This window comes from Plectropomus leopardus, chromosome 10, assembly GCF_008729295.1.
Source record: "Plectropomus leopardus isolate mb chromosome 10, YSFRI_Pleo_2.0, whole genome shotgun sequence".
In the NCBI taxonomy this organism is placed as follows: domain Eukaryota; kingdom Metazoa; phylum Chordata; class Actinopteri; order Perciformes; family Serranidae; genus Plectropomus; species Plectropomus leopardus.
In genome coordinates, this window is record NC_056472.1 from 3,382,120 (window position 1) to 3,406,137 (window position 24,018).

The following is a 24,018-nucleotide window of genomic DNA, read 5'->3' on the forward strand; positions in this document are numbered from 1 at the left end:
TTATTTATTTGGAGTTTATTTGGAGTTACGGAGCATCTCTTGAATGTTTAAGCTTTTGCACTTTAGTTAATCACCATGTACTGTAGGTAACACTGCAGAGCAGAACTCACAGGGAGCCAAAACAACTACACGAGGCTGGAGAAACAAATCCAAACTAATCGTGAACAAAGACCGTCCTTATTTTGAGCCAGTGTTGTGACAGCAGTGTGGCAACTTGCAGCAGTCATGTGGACAGTTTCCAGGGGAACACCTCGGGCAGCGCTGGAGGGAAATACTCTTCTCTGTGAAGAGGACACTCTGCGATGACATTTTAGAAACCATGACATTGAAAATTTGGTTAGAAGTCACGTTAGAGCCAAAATGCATGGGGAACAGACATTCGTGTCCCTTTGTATTTTGGCTGTTTGGCTAATCACTGCGCTAATCAAAGGTCGCTTTAATTCTGTCCTGCAGTTTTGTCGTATTTTTATCATCTGATGTATTCACATGATGTTAAAGAGTGCTTGTGATATGAGAAGGAAGTAAATGACGAACTATTTGTGCTGGGGAGTTGCTGTAGGTGTGATCACATTTCAATGAGCTGAAGTAAAGTATCATGTTGATAGCATCCATGCTCAGTCACATTACTGTGGTAAGCCACAGATACCAGAACAATTAAAAGAAACCTTCATAAGGAAAAAGAGCAAATAACTACAGTATTACAGCCACGCGACAGGTCACCACGATTTTTTAATAGCAGGTTTGTGCATTGAGTCCTTGTCAGGCAAAAGCAGGGGTTTATTCTGCCCAATCACACCTAACGGAGCTCCAGCAGTCAGACACTTTTTTTCCTCAGAGTGAGGATTAGATTCCAGCTTAAAAGTTGCCGGCAGTCAGCCCAGTGAATGAAATAGGGTTTTTTCCTCAGTCTACAGATGCTGCATACATGCTTTCATTATGTAGTTATACTTTACTAATTCATGAAAACTTGTCTCAGTATGAACAGTGGTTAAAGCAGCCACAGCTCAGCCCTGAGCAGTGAGTGTCGATTCTCTACTGACCAATCAGCAGACTGCAGCGTTTCTAGCTCCACCTTTTAGAACTGGATCAGTGTACTAGGTACCCAAAGCAGACAGGTGGCCAAAAATGGAAATGGTTCCACAGGTACTAAAGGTACCATCCACAACTTTTCACAATGGGGCCCCAAATGAAAATGCTGACCGAACTGAACTGAACCATACCAACCTGTTGGTGGAAACACACCATACGAGCACAAGTCGAGTGCCATCTAGTTCCTTTATACTGGACAGAAGGCAGACATGTCTACAGCTGATATCTCTAACACTTGACACCTCACACCAAAACAATCTAGATTGACAAACAGCACTACAAGTAAGAGGAAAAATATGTATGAATGATTTGGGCGTGAACTATCCCTTTAAACATGAGCGTCTCACATAAAAGAGGGTCAGAACTGTCCAACTTATCCTTTTCTACCACTTTTTCTTGTGTGTACGAGCAGTGGTGCATCAAACAGGAGCACATATATCAATAACACACGTGTTCATATTAACAATCAATTACTCTTTTATTATCTACTTATCACCAAATCAAAGTATCAGTATAGGTATGAGATGATCTAGCTCAAACAACAGACCTGTGTTGTTTAATTGTGATAGGTGCAATTTGGGATTAAAATATTCAAATTACCATTTATTTAGTTGACATGCATAGCGATTCCAGTCCCCACATGTGATTTTGGGCTGCGTCAAGATACATTTCACAGAAGCATAACACAGAGCAACCTTAATTAGCATAATGGCATCATAATTACAAATGACAGAAAATCATTTCTCGTGTTTTTTCTTTTATAATGCATACATTACTTTGTCATTTTAATGTGAGTATTGCAATTTTAACAAAAGCTGTGTCTTGGCAACACTGTCGTTTCTGTGTGTGTGTGTGTGTGTGTGTGTGTGTGTGTGTGTGTGTGTGTGTGTGAGACACTGCACTTCTGTGTGACATGGCCCTAACTGCCCTCCCTGAGACTATGAGCTACGTGCTGAGTATCACAGCACAGTAATATGAAGACAAGCAGGACATTTCTGTTTTGTACAACACACTCTTTTTACCATGACACAGCACTCTTCCACAATGCTCACTTTTGAACCATGATGGAGCACATTAGCTGTACAATCCGCTAAATGGCTTCCTTCCTGGGCTCTGCTGACTCGGCAGAACAAATGGCCAAACTGATAACATGATACGGCTGTTTGAGGCTCCAGTAGGCTGACATGGAAAATGACATGGACAAGAGCAGATCAAAGGAGAACTGACTGGGGCCAAAATACTCCTGAAAATTTCAAAAGTAAAATCCTGGGACTATACCCAGAGATGGAGCACATGAGCAGCAGGATGCAGCATCATGTCAGTGTCACTCACGCAAACTTTACTGACTGATGCACAAATATGCAACTTTCCTTACTCAGTTATGGGAGAGGAGGCGTTTTGGTTTTTTTAGCATTATCTGACAAGTGGACAACCCATGCCTGAGTCACTGAGGAGCAGGAGAATGGTAACACTAGGGCCATGTTCAGACCACTGATCAGCTGCATTAAAAATAAGCTTAATACTATTTGTTTTTGTAAAGGCCTTTGCACAATGAGGTTTTTTTTGTCAGAAATTGTTGCATGTTTAAAAATAAATATAAGCTCATGTTATGTCAATCACGTTTGCACACTGACTCTGAAACTTTCATCCATCACTAAAGTCTTGCGCACAGGCTTGATTTTCTGCCTTTTTTTGCATCCATCAAAAGCTATTAGAGTTGTTTGACAAAACAATCAGTAAAGAAAATGGGGCAGAAGGACCACCACATTTGAGTGTGGAATGAAAACAGCTGGAGGGACACATCAGTGACAGAGGAGAAGAGGGCACAGTATATTTTCATAACTCAGATGGTGCACTTTTAACAGATCAGATGATGATGAAGAGGAGAATGAGGACCGCACAGGGAAAAGACAAAGGGTGACAGAAAAGTTACCTGTCAGTTAGCTGTGGGGAGATAATGAAATATCTAGAAAAATATATTCATAATTCTTATGATTATATATTTAAAATCAAGTTGTAGAAAAAAAAAACCCACTTTCTTAAGGTCATTTTTTGCCAGCTTTTTTTCGGGGGCCATTTCTTGAAATCAAGCCATTGTGCTCAGGTTTGAAAGGGTTAAAAAAAAGACAGTTGCTCACAAGTGGCTTATTGGGATAGAACATGGCTTTAAAACAGAGGTTCACGAAGCTGGACTAGTCACTGTTGCTTTTAGAGTTTACTGTCATCTTCATTGCTCAGGCTAGCAGATGAGACAGTGTCCCCTCAGGCAGGGACAGGCCGCGTGCTGCACTAACTATGATGTAATGCAGCGGCTTAAGGAGAGGCTGCGGTGTTTTCTGCCTTAGAGGACAATGCTACCTGACTTGTTGCAACACAAGGGAGTTACTGTGTTACGCTGTGCAACATCAGAGGAGAGGAAACTGCTATGACAACATCAGGCTGACATAGGCAGACAGACAGGTTACTGAAATAACACGTCAAGCATGGCATGAGAGTGGATGGTGGGTGTAAATCCATGTTAGACTACAGTTTAGATTTTAACCCTTTGAAACCTGGAGCAACATCACTTTTCTTGTGCTGCTTTCAGATGCCTTTCACAAGTATTTAAACCTCTAAACTCAGAGCAAATTGGTGTGATTTCTTTTAAAAGGCAGTGAGTAACTTGGCAAGAAATGTCCCAGAAATTAGATGAAATTTGTAAATGTAGAAAATGATTATTTTTCTAAAAGTAAGGTATAAATGTCCAAGGTAGAAAAAAAAGAAAAAAGGTGGGGAAAGATGTCTAGGGAAAAAACATATTTATAATGATCATAATTACATATTTAAAATTATGTTACAAAATTATTATCATTTTTAAGCATTTTCCCCAGTCTCTTCTTTCTTTTTTTTTAAACTTTCTTACAGTGAACGAGCATCTTGGCAAGTAAGAAATTTGTTTGATTCTGGCCTGCGGCCCTTTGCTGCATGTCATCCCCTCTTTTTTCCACTCCCACACTTTGAGCTGTCCAATCACAATAACGGCAAAGAGCCAAGAAAAAAATATTTTTAAAAATATATGTTACAAAATTATTTTTATTTTTTAAGCACTTTCTTTTTCTCTGTGTTTGTGTGTGTGCATGCGTGTGTTCTCTTCTTTCTTTTGTAACTAATTTTCAGGTAATTTTCTTGTACTTTTTATTTATTTCTTACAAATTTTGGGGTTGTTTCTTCTTTTGTTGCTAACTGCCTTCATCCAGTGTTTTTGAAAGAAATCAAGCCAGTTTGCTCAGGTTTCAAAGGGGAGGCTGGGGTGGGTTGTAGGCGTATTCCATGCAGTAAAAGTAGCCAGTGCAGTAGCACCCTTAAAAGCACTATCATGCAGCTAACCAAGTACTCTCTTTTATGATGGTTTTCCAAGCCAATGAAATTTTGAATAATTGGCCAAAATATGAGTTGTGTGTTGTCTGATATCTCATGAGAGGGATTTACAATCTAGACACAAAAACGCAGCACTGCTCAGGCAGCGAAAGAGCTGAGGGGTCATAGAGTTCAACACAAAGACAGAAAGCAGGAGATGGAGAGAGCGGGCATGTGTGTTTATGTGGTTCAGAGGAACAGAGTTTCCTACTGGGTCTGTCTGGATGTCTGTGTGACCACTGAGGAACATACAGTGTGCAATGTTTATTGTAATTTTGGGATACTATACCTTCACACAGAAGATGGTGCATCACATCACATCAAACTGGGTCATAAACAATTAAGTTCTGATGCAAACTCACACTGATGCTCAGCTGATCAGTGCATGCAGGTTCTCTTCTCAGGCACATACACAAAATAAGACATCCCTGTGACGTGTGTGAAAAAAAGGTCTCTATTCTCACAGCTGTAATGTGCTGTGACTTCCTCCTGCAGGGAGAGGCAGTTGGTCCAACTCCAGCTGAACGACTTGGATAATATGTCTTAAGTAAGTGGATTACATGAGTATGCATGGCTTCAGGTGTGATCATGCCCTCTGTGTGACCTCACTTGATGTTTTTCATATAAACCACAGTGAGAAAGGTGCCTCTATTGCATTTCATCCCTTGTTTTATGTGATATCAGCACAAAGCAAAAGTTGGCTTATGTAAAAATAGCATTCACACACAATTAACGCTTGGCTTGGCTGGTTGTTGTAGCATATCTTATTAGATTTTTCATCAGCTGGAGAGGCAGCCTCTCCCATCTTTGCCATAAGTACCATTACACATGAATATGAGCATCAGTCTAGACTGCGGTTTTCCCTCAGGTTATTATATTTTTTCTAGGCTGGAAATATAGTAACTCCAGGCTATCAGATGTCCACATCCATCTTCTTATACCCACAATGCCTTGCTTTTTTTGGCTTAAACAGGCATGCACGAGCAAATTAACCTTTCTCACATTTTTTGCGCATCAATTTCTTTTCTGTTGCACTTCCCTTCAAAGAGAAGTTATTGCTTTAATTCCCAGAGATGTAACCACAAATCCAAAGCCTGATAAGGTGTTTGGTTCAGTTTGTAATCACTCTTTTATTTCAATCACTTTTATGTTATCTCTATTGACGATAGATAGTGACTTAAAGTGCTAATCTTTTGAAGTTGGGTTGTATGAGCTGCTCATCCAAAGTCAAACTAGTCTAAACTGTAAAACTGTAGATTTGGGGTATTTGTTTTTCTGGGCCGATATCAATGCTGATTATTTGTACTTAATGAGACCGATAACCGATACTTGGAACCGACATGCATTTACAATAAAAATTAAAATATTTCTGTCGAAATTTAGAATTTGGAATATAACAAACTCCAACACAAAACACTGCTAAAATGCCTTCAGAAAATGTTTAATCAAAATTTAAACTTTCATCATCATATACAGCAGGTTCCCTGCAAATTTTTAATAAAGTTCAGTGCGGCACAACCACACAGACAGTCAGCCATACATCCACCACAACAACTGCATCAGAGGCTCTAGGCACTTATCAGTCCATAAACACACTCAGGGTATGATACCGCCTTGCCTGTTCTGGGCCCCTGTGTGGTGCTGATAAGATTTATTGGCCCTTCATTCATCTCTCAGCATGTTGTAATGAGAGACAAGGCAGACAAACCCAGACTTAACAGACTCAGTGGTCTATCTCCTTTCTTCATCTGTCAGACACTTGTGCTTAATAATTGCCAACCGATTGGGGCCGAATGGAATTTCAAATTCAATTTACATTCACAGCGTTTCGTGAGACAAATAAAGCATGCGTGCATTACTTTAAAATGAATGCTGATTTGTTTACAATTTTTCTTTATCAGATGCTAGAAAATAAAAATCAGACTACATCTCACATGCATCAAAAGGCAGCAGGGATCTGACCTAATGGAGGATTGTAATACAGACGGAACTGCAAGCTTAACTCGGGCAAAAAAAAGGAAAAAAATCCTTGAGTTGATCAGATTAAATAAGAGAGCAGATTATGAGTATGGGTTCGGCACCGCCAAGGGTGCTACCGCTGGACAGATTTGTGCTGGCAGTGAGGGGGGTTGGATTTACAGCTGCTGATGCTGCTGCTGCTGGTGACAATGATGGTGGCGGTGACACACAAAGGAATCATCTTTTAGACAGTGCAGTCTCTAAATATGCCAGGGCAGCAGAGATTGTATTCACTGAGAGAGATAACAAAGGAGGTGGGAGGTTTTGCAGGGTTAAAAATAGGGCAGGATGTTGAGGAGAAGTATAGAGAGTGAGTAGAGGGAAGGGGCTGAGGCAGATGATAAAAGAAAAAAAGGAGCGTAAACAAAAAGGCAGAAGACACAACAGAAGAGAAAACAGAAGAGCCACTTGGTATGCATCCAGGTGCTGGGTGCTTTAACACCGACTGCACAAGCCTCAGCAGGAGGTCCATCACTCCTCTCCCTGCACTCTCTCCTCCTCCTCCTCACTCTCTATCCATTGCTGCGTCATTTCCATCATGGCGGAGCTCTGTTGCCAAGCTGGCTCCGCTGTTGTTGGACACACACACACACACACAAACATGTACAGCTAATACTCTACAACTCCTGCTTCTGCAGCCCTGCACAACACACACACACACACACACACACACACACACACACACACACACACACACACACCACAGGCAGGGAGATTCACCACACAGCTAACAAGCTATCACATCATTTGTTTAAAAGTGGATTACAACCATGCAAGATGAGACCATGTAGAGCTTTACAACATTTTCATTCTTATTATGAAGTTTGAGTCAACTACAGTTTGTGTTTTATCCCTGAGATTGTATGAGTTTATCAAGTTGGCCTTGCACTAAAGTTGTTCTAAATCTACACTACCTGTTCAAGGCGGGAATATCATGCCATCATGCCGCCTCGGCACTCTGTATATAATATCTGAGCACGGAAAGGGAGAACAGAGCGGTCTCACCTGGAACAGGGGCAGTAACAGCCCCGAAACCAAGCCCCCAGGAGGAGAGTCAGGCTCTGATGCAAATTTTACATAGTGACCAAATGTGGAATTACACCGTACGGGTCAGTCACATGATGCCCACTGGCCCAGAAAGACTTTTTCCCACTGACTTACGTCAGGAGAAAGGTGTCTGTAAATCAGTAAATAATTTTTTGTGAGTGCAAAACCCTTATTTCCCTATCTGGATTCAAGCCATCCAGTTCCACAACATTTGGAAAGTCTTAAAGATTAAAGTTTTTACACTGCCATTCAAGCTACTCGGGAAGTCGGGAACGCGCCCTTCTCCATAGATTTACTTGAAAATTATACTAAGTCAGAGGTCTTTCTCTGAAGTTAACTGCATTGACCGACACTAAAATGGGCTGCATACAATGCTGTGCACCCCATTTACCTAATAACTGCAGTACTACAACAGAAAGGACTAATGCCATTAATCCCAGACTTAAACCATGTGCTCCCAACACACTAATCACACACAGCTCAGATATTATCAGAATTACACCGCAGTGTTTTGAACCAAATACCATAATATTGTGACACATGATTTACAGTGCTTCCACCACATATTCACACCAATAGGAATAATCATAGTAAGTACTGGATTAATGTCCAAACAGAATTATTCATTTGGGTCATGAGAATAGTCTTGTAAACCAAAACAAATGTATTTTTAACTTTTACTTGATGATCCAGTTTAATTTTACAAACAATATTAATATTATATCAGTATATCATACAGCTCGCCACATCCACAATCGCACAAAAGCAAATCCCCCACGACTCACACAACACGTGACAATGCCTGCTTCATTCATAACGCTGCATTACACACATGGGAACTTCCTGACTTTAACCCTTAGCCATAAAGCCTCACAGCCAACCGCACAAACCATACTTCTCACACACACACATTTTGTAAATCAGCCAAATGTCATAGCAGAGACAGAACACACAGCTCTGCATCATCTTGAGGCTTTCCATCATCAGCACAACAGAGCGCTGCGTGCTGCCGCTTCTCATCTGAGCGCGACACAAATCTGTGCTCTCCAAGGGTTCACAAAGTTAACATGGTTCAGGATTAACATTTAACGTGGGGCTGTGCCAAGGCTCCAAAGTCCCCCTTCAAGCTGAAATGACTGCCTCTCTGGGGGAAATGGACCTTGATGTTTACCTGGTGCACAGGAATACCTAACACACATGGGCTAATAACACGTGCAGACAGTGTGAAACAAGTCACATCCAAGTCACACCTTTCCATGAACTCTGTCAGACTGAGTTTTCTATGAAGAGTTAAGAGTGTGTTTGTTGGTGTGTACGTACACTGGGCTGTCCAAGGTTGATTGATCCAAAGTATTAGCACAAGCTTCGGACAAAGGTTACAGAGGCTTCTCTGTGGGTTTGCCGCTGTCATTCAAACAGACGTCAGATGCACACACACTCTATTTCCCCCTCTACAACTCCCTCAAGCAGCAAATGAAAGAGAAATACTACTGATCAAGTAAGTCCATGAGGGAGAGACAGATAAACACAGACAGAAACCGACAACCTCTTACTCTGGTGCTCCTTTTTTTAAATGTAGTTTTGACTAATAAATCCATCTGCCTTTTACCTAAAAGAGCCAAACTACAGTGCCTAAATTGTCTCTACAGGTTAACTAACTGAACTGGATCATTTATCTGGAAAATGGACCAGAGGTCTTTTGGAGATCACTCTCTGTGTTGTACCAGAAACCCAGCCGGGTACCTGAGTTGGGTCAAACTTTATTTTTTGTCGAATCAAGTCTGAGTGCGGCTCCGTTCCATTGCCACAGGTCTTGAGTCTGTGTGCCAACATGTCTAACACTTGTTAGGATCTGAGAAGTCTCACTGTCCACTGGTGTGTTATAATTACCAGACAGTGTGTTTAGTGTGAAGGAAAACTTGCATCTGTTGCTGGCTGCTCATGAATTGGTGGTGCATCATGCTGCTGCCAATATTCTCCCTCTATTTTAAGTTTGCTCACGTCAACCTCATTTTGGATTTATCTGCATATTGTTGGGTCTATTTGGACTGATCTGGAAATCAAAAATGAACTGAGCGATTCAGGACTAACTTGTATTTATGATTTAATTGGGAAATGTCCAATTCAGCCAATCGTGGGGGGCTAATTATGTGTAATTTTTTTATATCTATTTTGGTTGTAGGAGATGCACTGACTCCAGGTGATGGAGAAACTTATACTGAGATAAACATTTGTTCATTAGCAGGAATGTCACAACATGGAAGTGAAAGCCATCTACTGTTCATTTCAACATAAAAGTGCAGTAAAAATATTTTGTCCTAAAATTCAATGAATAATTGTGATAAATAATTGTGATCTCAGTATTGATTAAAATAATTGTGACTACCATTTTGGCCATAATCGTGCAGCCCTGGGCTGATGACAATTAATAACGCCCCTTGGAAATCAAAAATGAACTGATAAGTTCAGACTAACTCTGCTGCACAACCTCCTCTGCGATATTTTAAAAGCAAACTAAAGACTTAATTTTTAAGTTGGGCCTTTAATTGAACTTTACCAATTTACTTATTTTTTTATTGACTATTTATTTATACATTTTAATCTATTTTACTGTTTTCCCTAGATGGTTTATTAATTCTTTTTTTTTTTTTTAATCGATTATTAATATTTGCGTTATTATTCTTTCATTTATGTTCTATCGACTTAGATTCTATTATTTTATTTATTTACTTACCAACTTATTATTATTATATTAGATATATTTATTCATTTTTATTTTTTTATCTATAGGTTTTATACTGCCTGGTGTTTCCTCACTTATGGTAGTGTTTCCTCAGTGCCCAACTTCATGAGTACTCTTATTTAGTTCCTTAAGTAATGAGTTCTGCTTTTTTTTACCCATGTGCCTGCTTTTTTGGCTTGTATGAAAAGTGCTATATAAATAAAGTCTGATTATTGATTGATTGGTTGAACACACATTCATGGTTTGGTCTGGCGATGCCATGCTGGTATACTGAGACTAAAGCCAACTATGGTAAGCACTTAAAACGTGGCTAAAGGGAAATGGGTCTCTTGCCTTAAATGGCCACATTATTTGCTGCACAATATCCTGTTGAAACATTATATTCCCCTGCAGGAAAACCGAAACAGCATTTTATGAGTTGAACTTCAAAGTGATGTAATTCAGCTGCACCCTCGGGCTGACTGTTTGAGTACCATAAAAGTAATCATCTGTCCAGTGTTTGGTGGTGCCAGCTGGTCAGTCCTCCCTACAGTCACAGACTACAGCCTGGCACAAACAAAAGGCTATGACTTTGCTGTCCACCCTAATTTTTATGCCACTGTTTTTCCCAAAAACAACTTGTAACACACAATGATTCAGTTACAAACGCCTGAAGTAAGTACATCACATAAAACTCATCCCTACAAGTTGACAACTGAGATTTTCTCATATTGAAGAAAGACAGTTAGTTTTGAACCTGTGCTAGGTCTACTCAATCTGCAGAAAAACACTTCTTATATAATACATAATGGATGAAGTCACTGTTATGATACACACAGAAACAAAGTGAGTATCCAACCTTTTGGTCTCACAGAATGCAGAGCAGCTATTTGTGTTGAAGGAAGTGAGAAGAAATAGAATCCTATATAAAAACAAACAGTAAACAGCAATGAGAAGCAGAGAAAAAGCCGTCCCATAGAAGCAAATAAACTGAGAGACCAAAAACTAAATAGCTCCCCAAAGACGGCTTCGGGCCCCTGCCCTGTATCTGGGAAACATACACTGGAAAACATTTCACAAACACTTCAAGCTGAGCTGACTGAACCCCAGGAGACGCTCGGCATGGTGTAGGAGACGCAGGGGTGCTCATGTTAGGTCCCTACAGCATCTGTGGATCAAATACAACTCCAGAGCTAAAATTTCAGCTCGTTTTTCAGCACTTTAATGATTTGATTCTACTATAACTACAGTATGTGCCGGAGTTCCTGTCAGTATCACGTTGTGGTCTGTGCGCCACTCCACCCAGACATGGCTGAACACCATTACGGTCAGGTGGCACCCAGTTGTCTGAGCCATCACTTCAAGGCTCGTCAACCCGGAAACCAGTCCCGCCAGCCTTCCATTGATTTATTTTGTAAACCAGTTCAGCTCCCAGGCTCAGCTCTGGGAGGAGAAGGGATAAAAATGATGGAGGAGAGAAGTGACATGATGGATAGTTACTGACAGGAGCCTAACTGGTCTCCTGGAGGTGAGAGAGGTGTGAAAAAAAAGAGGATTGAGAGGGGGAGTGAAGTACAAATCCCACCTTGTTTACTGTGGTTACGTGGTCCTGCAGCACTGTGAACTGAACGTGGTGCTACATCTGTCGAAAAAATATATGCAACGGTAACACAAGAGGATGCTTTGAATACAAGTATCCAGCAAATGTTTTTAGTCTTTTCTTGCTGTGAGCCTTTTTTAATCTAAATTCTCTGAATGCCACAGTCATGTTCCGTTTAAAATAAAGTATAAACTTGATTTTGAGGAGGCCTTAATTCAAGTACAAGTGCTATTGTTTTTGTTAGGCAGCACTCCCTCTTTCAAATGCTCCTTTCTTTGGAATTAGTTTAATGACTACCATTCCAGAGTCATAGAATTATTTTGTTAAATGACAATAGCATAAAATGTGATGCGAAATGTAACTGAAGTTGGGTTTCCATCGAAATGTAGTGCAAATTTTAACAGAGGTCTCAGACAATAAGCAAAAGAAAATTGGAATTTATGTGCTTTTCCATCCACTTCTGTTAAGCAAGTATTGGAAGTTGGTTTGTCGAGTGGCGCTAATTTTCCAGTCTTTATAACACTGCAGAAGAATGCCCTGAATGGCACATTACAGGACAACCCACCACTTATAGAGCACGCACCGAGCACTTGACATGTCAAACAGAGTTGTGCATAAAACATGCAGAGAAACGCCCAGAAACACACTCACACGACGACTGCACTTAATTTAACCTCATCAAAAGATTATCTACAAAACCATTATATTGAATTCAGTGTGCTTTTGACATTCCCACCCATCATTCACTCTTGTTTCTTTATTAGCACCACACCTCTGCATTTAGCCGATCATTAGGTGTACGCGGGCATGTTTCAAGTTGATCTGGCAGCTGAAACCACAGCTGGGAGGTGGCTGCTAACTGGACACACCCTGAGATGGATGAGACACTCAGATAGAGATAACTGTGGAAAATGACAACTGCACCAAGAGGTGTCCATCTACTGCACACATGACTCTTTTCATTTGAAATTGCATGTGCATGAATCATTGAATTGCTCTATTTAGAAAGAGTCAGAATAGCCTGGCAGCAGTGATGTTCATGCTTTCTGCTGCTTTAATGGGGGCATTTCAGAGACACTGCTGATCACATCACACACACACATAACAGTGTGCTCAATTTAAGCGTCTCCCCACAGTCATTTAAGGGGATCTCTAAAGAGGAGATGATGAAGTGGTAGCACATTATATATTAAGGCTATATGATGCTTGAAAGAGGCCCTTTAGAGGAGTTAAACTAGACGTCCATACTGTTATTTTTGTGAGACATGAATCTGGATATTCAACAAATTTAATGAAGAATTTGCTGGCAGCAGGAATACTATGGGTTACCATGTCCAGGCTATCTTACACATAAACTTATTTGTGGCAGCCCACCACAATAAAAAATGGAATGACCATTATCGGTCACTCGGAGCGCCTTTGGAATATATAAGGCCTTTGCACCACTTTCTTGTAGTGCAGAGCATACTCTGGGCACAGGTGGAGCAGTAGAATTTCTACCCCAGTTAAAGTGAAACTTAACCATCGATTGTGCTGGGTCTTAAAGTTTAGATTCTCTCGCCTCTGCAGCAGCTGCTCCTCTAATACATTGATCTGGTCAGCTCTGATCACCCCTGAGGCAAACTCCTCAAACTGCCGATAAAAAAAAGAGTTCCATCTGTGCTGCATTCAGGGACCCGCAAGAACGTCTACATTTAGAGAGTGGGCATAGAATGATTAAAAAGGGATACACAAACAGGTTTTGTTTTTGTTATAAGGGGGGTGTTTCCATTAACCTTCAAACTGCGCACATCAAAATTGTGAATATGAAATGCACCTAATATGAAACTCCCCTATTCGCAAATTTTAATTTTACGTTTCTATCAGGCGGTATTTCAGGAGATTCGAAAAGCCATATTTTGCAAAACTTCAATGGAAACACTCTTTTCACTTTTACAGGTGACATGATGCTATGGCTATATGCTTGTCAGTAGGAACTGGCTCCCTCATGATGCAGCAGGCGCTACAGGAAGTATTACTGTATATCATAACTCTTCAAAATTTGAGCGGATCATCCGAAAGTTTTGAATCTACAATTCCTTTGTGAAATCCTTCACTATCACAGAAATCCCTCATACGTGGTTGCTCTCACGTATAAGGGGCTTGCCTTTCAATTATCGCTCGCATAACACGCCTATGTCACCTTCAATTTGAAATAATGATGGCTAGTGTGGTTGCTTTCATAGAAATAAACCCGCCTATAGAATATTGAAATATGCCACAAAAAGAATGAAATCCTCTGTTTTCATTATCCTGTATATTAGATTACATCATAAACTGCTTAGCTGGAGCAGGTACTGTGTAAGTGAGCACACCTGAGACACCCCAAACCAAAGTTAACAGTAAGTTAACATATGCAAACACACTGCAATGCTTATGTAACCACTGCCTAAAACAAAACATAACAAACTAAAAATACAAAATGTCCAACCTGTTTACTCAAACCTGAGACTGTAAAAAAGGAGGCAAACGTAGTATTTTTCTCTCTGTGTAACCTTGGTGGAGCCTTTCATTATGTTTCAATAACAGCTGAGGCACAGTGCCAGTGTTGCTGTAGAAACTATTTCATTTTGTCCAAGGAAAATTAAAATACTTTTTGATCTATCTTGTTTTGGACCCAAACCAAATTGTACTGTTAGCTTCACATGTTGGTAAACCCCTTCTAGTCACAAGGCAGAGTGCACTAAGTGATTCTGCTCCTGTGTCATACTGGTGCCTTGTCAGGACACCAGTATGACCATACAAGAAAATAATGTGTGTTATCGAAACACAAAAGCTATGTGCAGCAGAGAAAACACGTTGAATGGTACACTGAAGTTTAGGTTAGGAGAGTGTAAAGCTCCTTCTTTAAACAGTTGCTTGGTATTAGAGGCATCCGCCCAAAGCACCATTTATGGTGAATGAATCCATCACCCTCTCTCTCTTCCTCGCAAACTAAATAGTTTCCACATTAGTTGCCAAGTGATCAGTTGGGCCTGTGCTGAGGATACAGTCTCTGTCGGGCTAACTAACAACACGAGTAGTGCTGCTGAAAAAGTGGAAATGGGTTTGTCTAACAGCCCTATCACACCTTAAACAGAGATAACACCATCACCTGCTTTTAACAGGTTTAAAGACTGACTCACACAGGCTTTATAGCAAACAGGAAACACATAACAAAACACAAAAAGAATACCGTTATGTTTTCTATCATTACAACTTTTAACCTCCTCAACTCCTCTTTTCACTACTATAGACTCATTTTTATCTTTTTTCAGGGAGGTAAGGAGGTCTTAGGGGCGAGTAGCTGATCAACAGTATATGGCACTTACGAGTTCAGCTCAGCACTGTGTGTCAGGTTCTTCTAGTCATAAATCTGTAATGAACATTGTGCTTTGGTTAGGTGCCTATTCAAACTTTTAAAGCTTATAGTGTATAAGGTCTTAGAAAATTATGATGGAAGTGTATTATGGCCATTCCCATGCTCAATTATGTCTCATAAGTTGTTGCAGCAGTTTTTGGTTAATACTATTTGTTACACAAATTTGGGCTGCATTTATGAATAACTAAATAAATCTACCTTTACCTTTATTTTGGGGCATTTTTCAGTGACTGGATGGCAAGCACTTCTGATCTAGAAACTGTATTTATTGTCAATAAATGACTACTATGGGGCTACATCATCATAATAAAATATTAACATTTTTATTATGACATAACAAATATTAATATAATATACATAATAAAAATTGGGTGCAATGAATCCACAAGTGTTTCAGCTTTCAGGTCATAACCAATTTATGCAATTACAATACTGTTTATGAATGCAGAATTATTCAAATAAAAGGCAAAATAACACATTTGTACTGCTCGAGAATTCAGATATTTTGAAGTGAGAGGTCAGAGGACCTCTATGAAAATGGTCATGCTAGTTTTTCTCCTTCCAAAATTTAACCTAACTTTGGGGCATTATTACTGAGGTTTCCTACTTTTATATGACACCAATATCTTCCCTCTAGCTTTAAAACACAGCCCGCTACAGCCTATGAAAGACTGTAATGTCAGCTGAAGACACAAGCATCCCTGTTGAGGGGAAGAGGTTTTTAAGTAGGGCTTACAATATGGAATATGATTTGATGCATTTTTTTTAAAGAAAATTTCAAATCAAACCAAGTCCAAATTTTAATTTGGCACAATGTGGGGAGCTTTGTCTGATAGCTACTTTATTTGTATCTGTAGTTCTTTCAATTATTTAGTCATTTAGTAGTTTACAGTTCTTAAGAGTAGATTTCAAAATATTGATATCTATATCGTACATGGCGATATGGCCTAAAAATATTAATGTTATTTTAAAGCCATATTGCCCAGCCCTAGAGTCAACAGTGCTTTATTAACAATATCAACAGTATAACACAGCAATAACAATCATTTACCGTCACTGTTACATGAAGGGTGATCTCATCCTCTGCTCGGAGGGACATTTGCGAGGAATTTGCTGACATTTACTGCCACTGCTCATCTTCTTTGAGTTAGCTGCTAACTGATAGTAGTTGGTTTTATATATCACATATCATATTTCAGCATTGTTAGTGTCTCAGCATAACCATACGAGATTCCCTCCTTGAACATGCAGTGTAAAAGGGGCTAATGACTCCTCCTTGTGGTGCCCCATATCTGCCAGCTGGGGCCTTCCACAACTTTTAGCTGTAACCAGGCCACATCCAATTAATCCATTTGTCCGCAACTCTCATTTCAAACTCTCCCTTGCCTCTCATTACCATATTTCTCAGGTATGTGTCAGACCTCTGGGTGCTAAAACACAGCACACACACACACAGTAATCTGAAGCACACAAAAACCCTCATGCGAAACATGGCATCACAGCATTAAGACTGCAGAGACAGAGAGAAAAGCCTCTCCCGTCCTCACTCAGCTTCAGTATGTAGGGCACTGGGGGCAGGCTTGGCTTTGTTCAGGCAGATATCTCTGACATTTTTAGGCCCTCATGGAGCAAAAGCAGCAGCATATCCCGACATGAAATCAGAGCTTTGGTAAACAATGTGTTCCAACAGTTATGGCAGAGTAAAGCAACCTGTGGTTGCGCACTGAAAGAACTGCTGATGGAATCACTATTCAGGGTCAGACAAAATTTTGTCCTAGATTAAACTCCAAAATAAAGCACAATCAATCAAAAAAGAAGAATGTGAGCCAGCTCTATAGTAAAGGGAAACAATAATGTTATGTGTCTGTGCCTGCATGAGAACATTTTTGCTTTTACTGCACAGCAAACAGTCATAAAAACTGGAAATTCCTCCTTACACAAACTAGAAAAAGGCCATTATACCGCTGTACAATGATGTGGAAGTGCAGTCTAAATACAGAAAAAAATTGCAACAGCCTCACACTGTGGCTTAGATGGTTATGAGTTGCTCTATTTGATTCAAAGTTCAGTTGATCATACATGTATAAGAAAAGCTGTCAATGTACAGGCCTATTTGGACATTTGAAAACGGCTGATCAACTTTTGAATCGGAGATTTAAACCATAAAGTTCCATCTCAAACTTTTATCCCAAACATATGCATGTCACAGTGGAATGAGCCATAACAGACATGTCCTAATACACTGAAGGCAAAATGCTTCTAACATCCCGTTAAACCAAACACCTTACGCCTTTTACATGCTTTCAGTCCACAACTGAGAGAAAATTTCAGTGGGCAGAAAATGAGCTGTTGACTGAAGATAAAAGGTGTGCACAAATATTCCTGAGTGCAGTAATGTACTGTTTTTAAAAGAATGCAAATGGGCAGTCACAAAGCTATTTGGTTATAGTAAAGGCTTAAAGAGATGGTTAAGATTTTTTTAAGTTGGGTTGTATGGGTTATTTATCCATAGTCAGTGTTTTGTATATGTCAGTCAGCACACTCCCAGTTTGGAGAAGCAGCAGGAGTACCGATATGCAAGCTCAGCGATGTACTGCTGTTGGGGGAAAAAATAGAATACCGTCCAAATTATGACAAAAAAAAGTCATACTATAGCATGTCTACCAAAATATGCCAAAAAAGTCACAGTATCGTATGTTGTCAAAGATATGTTTAAAAAAGGCATAGTATAATATAGTCATAGTCATAATAGTCAGAATATATTGTCCAGTACAAGATTAAAAGAAAGTCATAATACAGTGTGTTGTCCAAAATATGACATTTAAGTTATAGTATAGTCTGTTGTCCAGGGGTCAGCCACAAAACCAACTTTGCCACCTAAAATAGTGCCACCTAAAAAAAATGTTAATCAGGAGGCATTTGGTGAAATTCTTTTTTTTTTTAAAGTTACCCATTATTTTTAACTTTTGCAATACAATGTCATAATATAATGCATACATAAAAATCCCTCCTCAAATGTCTAAGTATTTAAAAGACCTTTGAAAGCTTGATTTGAGACATTTTATTGCCAATTAAGGCCTTATTTTGAGATAAATGGATTCAAAGCTTTTAAGACTTTTTAAGGATCTGCAGAAACACTGCTCCAAACTGGGTGCAGACTGGCATTTACTGTATGTAACACGCTACCTATGGATAAGTTCCCCTCATTTCAAAAGATGCAAACAATCCCAGAATGAGTGCATTCTTCCCACAACCTGCTGTCCCCAAAAACCTTTTTTGTTCACTGGCCATCAGTGGAGCTTACCTTGAAGTTGCTGGAGTTGACCCAGGAGCTGGCGATGCCGTCCACCATCTTGTCCAGTGCAGTCTGATCCTGCTCCAGGTCGTGGGACTTCTCCTTGTCCAAAATGTAATCAATGATCTCCTGCCCCACCTGCAGCCGGCGACCCATGTCCTTCTGCAGGACCTGGGCCAGGCAGTTCTCCATGCTGGGTTCTGTCATCCTGGCCTCTGATAACCCTCCCCTCTGGCTTCCTCAGTCTTCCTCGCTGAATGACTGACCGACTGGCTGCTAGTGATCCTCCACTGCTCAAAGCAGCGGGAATGACAGCTAAACAAAAGGAGCCCCAGTTAATGAGTGTTTGGGCTGGGTGACCCGGAAAAGGGAGAAAAAAGAAAGCAGCAAGTGTACACAGTCTGCTTGTATTTTTATCCCCGAGGACAGGCCTTGTCTTCGTGCCAGGTGCTAGCTGCTAGCAGGCTAGTGGCCGTGCCCTAGGGATGGATGGAGCAGGGCTTGGGGAATGGCAGCAATGCAGCATGTGTGTGTCTGGACAGCAGCTGGGGAAAGTTTACTACTCCCTCCCACTTGGGTTTTTTTCCCCCTCTTCTTCTCTTCTAGGAGTCTGAGCCAAACCGCTACAGCAGGGGTAGAGGAGGTGGTTTTGGCAAGCAGCGAGCAAGACAGCAAATGCAGATGGATGGAGAGGGACTAGCTTAGAGCTCCATGACTTGTCCCGGGATCTGCCCTGGAGAGCCCTGGAGGAGCAGAGAGGACAGCAGACGGTAGAGGTTCATTCATTATAAAATCTTTTATTTTTGATCCCTTAAGATACATTAGCATTCCTCACACTTAATTCATTTACAGGGTTTTTTTTATCTTACAGTACAGTAGAATGGTTTAGTTAATATAAATTATTTGGCCAAAAGTATCACCTTCTGTCCTTACTGAGAGTCCTACTGTACAGCATACAATGATATTTTAGACAATTTAACAGTCAGGCTGCATCTACTATTATATAAGGTTCGCACACAATTTTAATGAACAAAATTTCAAAACTTTCTTCAATTTTTTTTTTTGTCAGACTCTCCCACCGTTTTTCAAACATATCAGAATCAAACTCTCTTTGTAGCTGAAAAATGAAGATACGTCCAAACTGACATAGTAGAGCTACGATACGTCGACAGCTACAGAAAACAAATTTGCTGTTATGTGACATTACATGGAAGGTTATCAACAAATGATGTCTGTAACAATTGCTACACACACAATACAATTTCCATGACTTTTCAAAAACGTTCAATGATTTTTACTGATTCCATGACTTTTCCATGCCTAGAAAACATGATTGTAAAATTCCACAACTTTTCCAGGTTTTCCATGACCTTGGCAACCCTGACTGTATTTTCATCACCAATTAATGTGTCATTTTTGCAATTAATTATTTAGTCTGAAAATGTCACAAAATAGAGAAAAATGCCCATCAAATTCTACCCTGTGGTCACAATGATATCTTCAAATTGCTTGTTTTGTCAAATCAACATTTCAAAACCCAAAGCGATTCTGTTTACTATCTCATAAAGCCTAAAAAACAGCCTTAAAATCCTAACATTTTGGAAGCCTAAACCAGATTTTGTTAGCTTAATAGCTGAAATCATATGTAAAGCCGTTATCAAAATAGATTATTTCTCTCTCATCAACTAATCAATCTATTAACAAAATGTCTGAGCCCACCCAACATCAGTGGCTGACCTCACTAATCTCTGCAGTTAGGTTCCTAAATCTTGTAAAAAGTCTTACCAGAGGAGCTGACGCTGTTATGCAATAAGGTGTGTTATTAACAGATATGGGTGTCTATATACTTTTGGCCGTGATGTAAGTAGGTCCCCAGTACATCAATATGCTACAGTTGCAGAGCCACACACGAGTATCCACAGATGACATACAACGCTGCTCACACAACAAATGTACTTTCACAAATATAATCAAAATTAAAACAAATTTAACTTAAAAAAAAACTTAAAATTAAAAATAAAAACAAAATGAAAAGACAGTTAGACTAACGCTCTGAAATAATTCCCTCACCCAAACACATCCTCCATCTCTGACAGCTTCAAATGCTCAGCTTGACAGCCCACTACTGCCATGGAAACCCAGAGGGGGCTGAGGGCTTCGGCTTGAACTCAATGTGAATAAGACACGAGGAGGACGCTGCGGTGTTTATTTGCTCCAAAGTGCTCGATCATATGCTGACTGCGCTTCTTCCATTCAAACAACCCCGGGCGTTTTGTGTGACAAGACTGTCTACTTGAAAGAACTGTTTAAACAGCCTCTGTCAAACATGAGGTATTTGTTCTGGGGGGTGAAACTCAAACCTGCAGGTCCTGAAGCAGCCAGATACGGGCCAGATTCACTGGACTATGACTTGTTTGGTGCCATAACGTGTGAACTACTTTCTCCTTTGTGATGCAATCATTATGTGAGCACAAATAATGAAAGAACTTTCCCTTTCTACGTGTCTGCTGTGGCAACAGTTGCTTAATCTATTTATTTGGTAGTTTATTTAGTGAGGAAAACACAAACATTGTTACGTAGAAATGAATGATGCAATGTTTATGGGTTTAAACTGCAACTAACTAAATCAGCAGATATAAAAATACATAATAAAAACAATAGAACCGATACAACAGATTGTGTGTATGTGTATAGCCATGTGTCTGTGTGCTCTGTACATGACTGTGCATTCGGGGTGAGGGGAAAAAAATCAATACAGGACAGCATCGCAATATTCTGTGCGGCGATGTATCAAGTACGGGTGGGAATCCCCAGAGGCCCAACGATACGAAATTATCATGATACAAAAGTCATGATACACTATTAATGTCATTTTAAGTGTTGCAACAAAATTTATCACAATATATTGTGATTTATTGCCCTTTTTCAACTGCAAATGATCTCCCCAGAAAACCTTTCTCAACATCTGCATCATCAAATAAGAGAATACTTTCATCTCAGTTGTTATTTTTACTGCAGCAAAATGTATCCACTGAACAGGAAAAAAGAACAACTGATTTTATTATCGTAGTAGGCTACCAAAAGTTTTATTTTTATTTGTGTGCATTGTGCAGACACCCCCTCAGCCACACGTCCGTCCGTGTGGCTGAGGGGGTGTCTACACAATGCACGACACCCAGACAAACAAATATGGAGGAGCTGGAAAGCGATATTGAACGTGGAGATTCAGCACAAAACACTGACACCGTTGTTGCATCTTCAAGAAACTCAAGCAAGTTCAGTTGCGTATGATATAGCACTTAGTATATCGCATAAAGTTTAATACTGTATCATGATGTCTAAAGTATCGTCATAATATCCTATCGTGGGGCCTCTGATGATTGCTTCTCGTATTGTGTATGCACTGATATTTAGGTGTCATGGTGTGTGTATTTGTTGAAGAAGCTGCAATGGTCGAGGGTTGCAACAGTATACCAGTTTCAAGGTGTAGCGTACCACAGAAATTGACAGTTATCATACGTGTACATTTGCTTATCTGCGGCAATGAAAAATGTCATTGTATGAAGAATCTTACCTTTATTTATTTTCTAAAGGGAGACGCATACTTTCATTTAAAAACAATGGTTTCAGGTTTGAACTGTAGTAATAAAATTTTTAAGTAAAAAATTTATGATTTCACTTCTTTGGTCCTCTAAAACATGAGCAAATAGGCTTGATTTCTTTCAAAAACGCAGGAAGAAAGCAATGAGCAACGAAAGACAAAATGGTACAAAACTTAGAAACTATGGTACAACACTTAATGGTACAAGATATTATTAAAAAGAACGACAAAATAACCTGATAATTAGTTAAAACCAACAAACAAAACAAACAGAAGAAAAATAAAGTAAATAGCCTAATTCGTTTTTTCTAGCTTTTTTCTTTTTTTTCTCTTATATTTTTCCCTGGCTATAAAAAATAAATAAATTAATCTACTGGTTTCTTGTAATTCAAGGTGCATTTCTTACTAAGTTGTTTTTTGCATTTTCCCATGTTTTTGAAAGAAATCACAACAATTTGTTCAAGGATTCAAAACGGTTAAGCATCATTGTAATTGCTATTAATCATAGTTCTGTAACACCGCAATACCATGACGCCGTGATATTTTCTGAGATGGTTTTCATACCATGAAAGTCTCATACATTGCAACCCAACAATGGTCAGAGCAAACTACATTTTGTTAATAATGTATTTGGTTTCTAATTTTGCAGCTGCTGAGCTGTTAAACTTGAAATACAATATATGTCATCAACATTTTAATTTGTGAAATGATTTTTTAACACTATCCTAAAATTGCTTGTGATTCCTCTTTATTCAATTTACACCACACTAGAGGTGATAAGAATTAATAGATGATTGATTAATCAGTCATTAAAAGTTTAATCAAAAATGTGAAATTTAACCGATTGATGGATAGGCTGTGAAATGCTGTTGAAATGTATGCAATATGTTACTGTGAGCTTTGACTGAGGTTAAAACGCAGTTTGGATAGTTTGAAATAGCAGTTTCTATTTATATTTGTTTCAAATGACGATTAATCGATTAATCGATCGTTAGTTAACAGATTAATCAATTAAGGAAAGTGCCCACAATTTGAAGCCCTACACCAGACTACTACTCTCACCTTTGATAAGCTCGTCCTGGTCACACAGATTTGCTTGGTGTGAAAACACACACACACACACACACACACACACACACACACACACACACCCCTCTCTGCTTTTTTACATCGTTAGCAGAGCTCCTGCTAGCTCCTGACCATCACTGCTAGCAATGCCAGACCAAGGAGCGCCTTGACAGCCACCATATACTGCTAACGTGAAACAAAAAGCTTCCCCTGTAATGTCCCCCCGCGGCCATAAAACATTCCTTTTCTTTGTTTCTCCCTAAAACAGCAGGCCAAACTCCCTACTGTAACCAGACAGAGAAGGTGTGCAGGGGAATAAAAGCTAAAGCTAGCCCCTAGCGAAGCCCTTCCTTTCAATGAAACGTCAGTTCAGACAGGCAGCACAAAGAGGAGAAAATGTGACAAGGAGGCGAGGAGGTGTACCTACAGCATTATTTTTCCTACTCACCATATCCCGCTTAACCTCCGCAGCTGCTCTGGACATACAGCTCGTGCTCCTTTCTGTAAATGTACAGTGTACGGCCTCAAATCTCTTGTGTCTTTCTCTTTCTCTCACTCACACTCTCCACCCGGAATGCTGCCTGCAGGACAAGAATGGGATCGTCGTGCGCATGCGCAGTCGATCCAGGGATGATGTTGGCACTTGGAAAACTGTCGCATGGCAATGCAAAAAAAAAACCTGTCTGTGTGCAGCATGGACCGCAAAACTCGACGTCTGGCGACCTCTACTGGACACATGGGGGCTGTAGAGGACAGTATTTACATTATCACTCAAACTGTT

The 24,018-nt window shown here is 39.8% G+C and overlaps 1 protein-coding gene across 8 annotated transcripts in view; it reads right to left on the bottom strand.

Annotated features, from left to right (window-relative positions):
• The window catches only part of clasp1a (cytoplasmic linker associated protein 1a), a 115,846-nt gene extending 92,046 nt beyond the window's left edge, over window positions 1-23,800 (bottom strand). For all 8 annotated transcript variants that reach the window (XM_042494519.1, XM_042494515.1, XM_042494512.1 and 5 more), the window contains exons 1-2: window positions 23,686-23,800; window positions 18,578-19,311 (exon numbers count right to left, since the gene is read on the bottom strand). In XM_042494519.1, the coding sequence (XP_042350453.1) occupies window positions 18,578-18,775 (198 nt within the window). In that variant the 5' untranslated portion in view covers window positions 18,776-19,311; window positions 23,686-23,800. The remainder of the gene's footprint in view (window positions 1-18,577; window positions 19,312-23,685) is intronic.
• Between the last annotated feature and the right edge of the window lie 218 nt (window positions 23,801-24,018).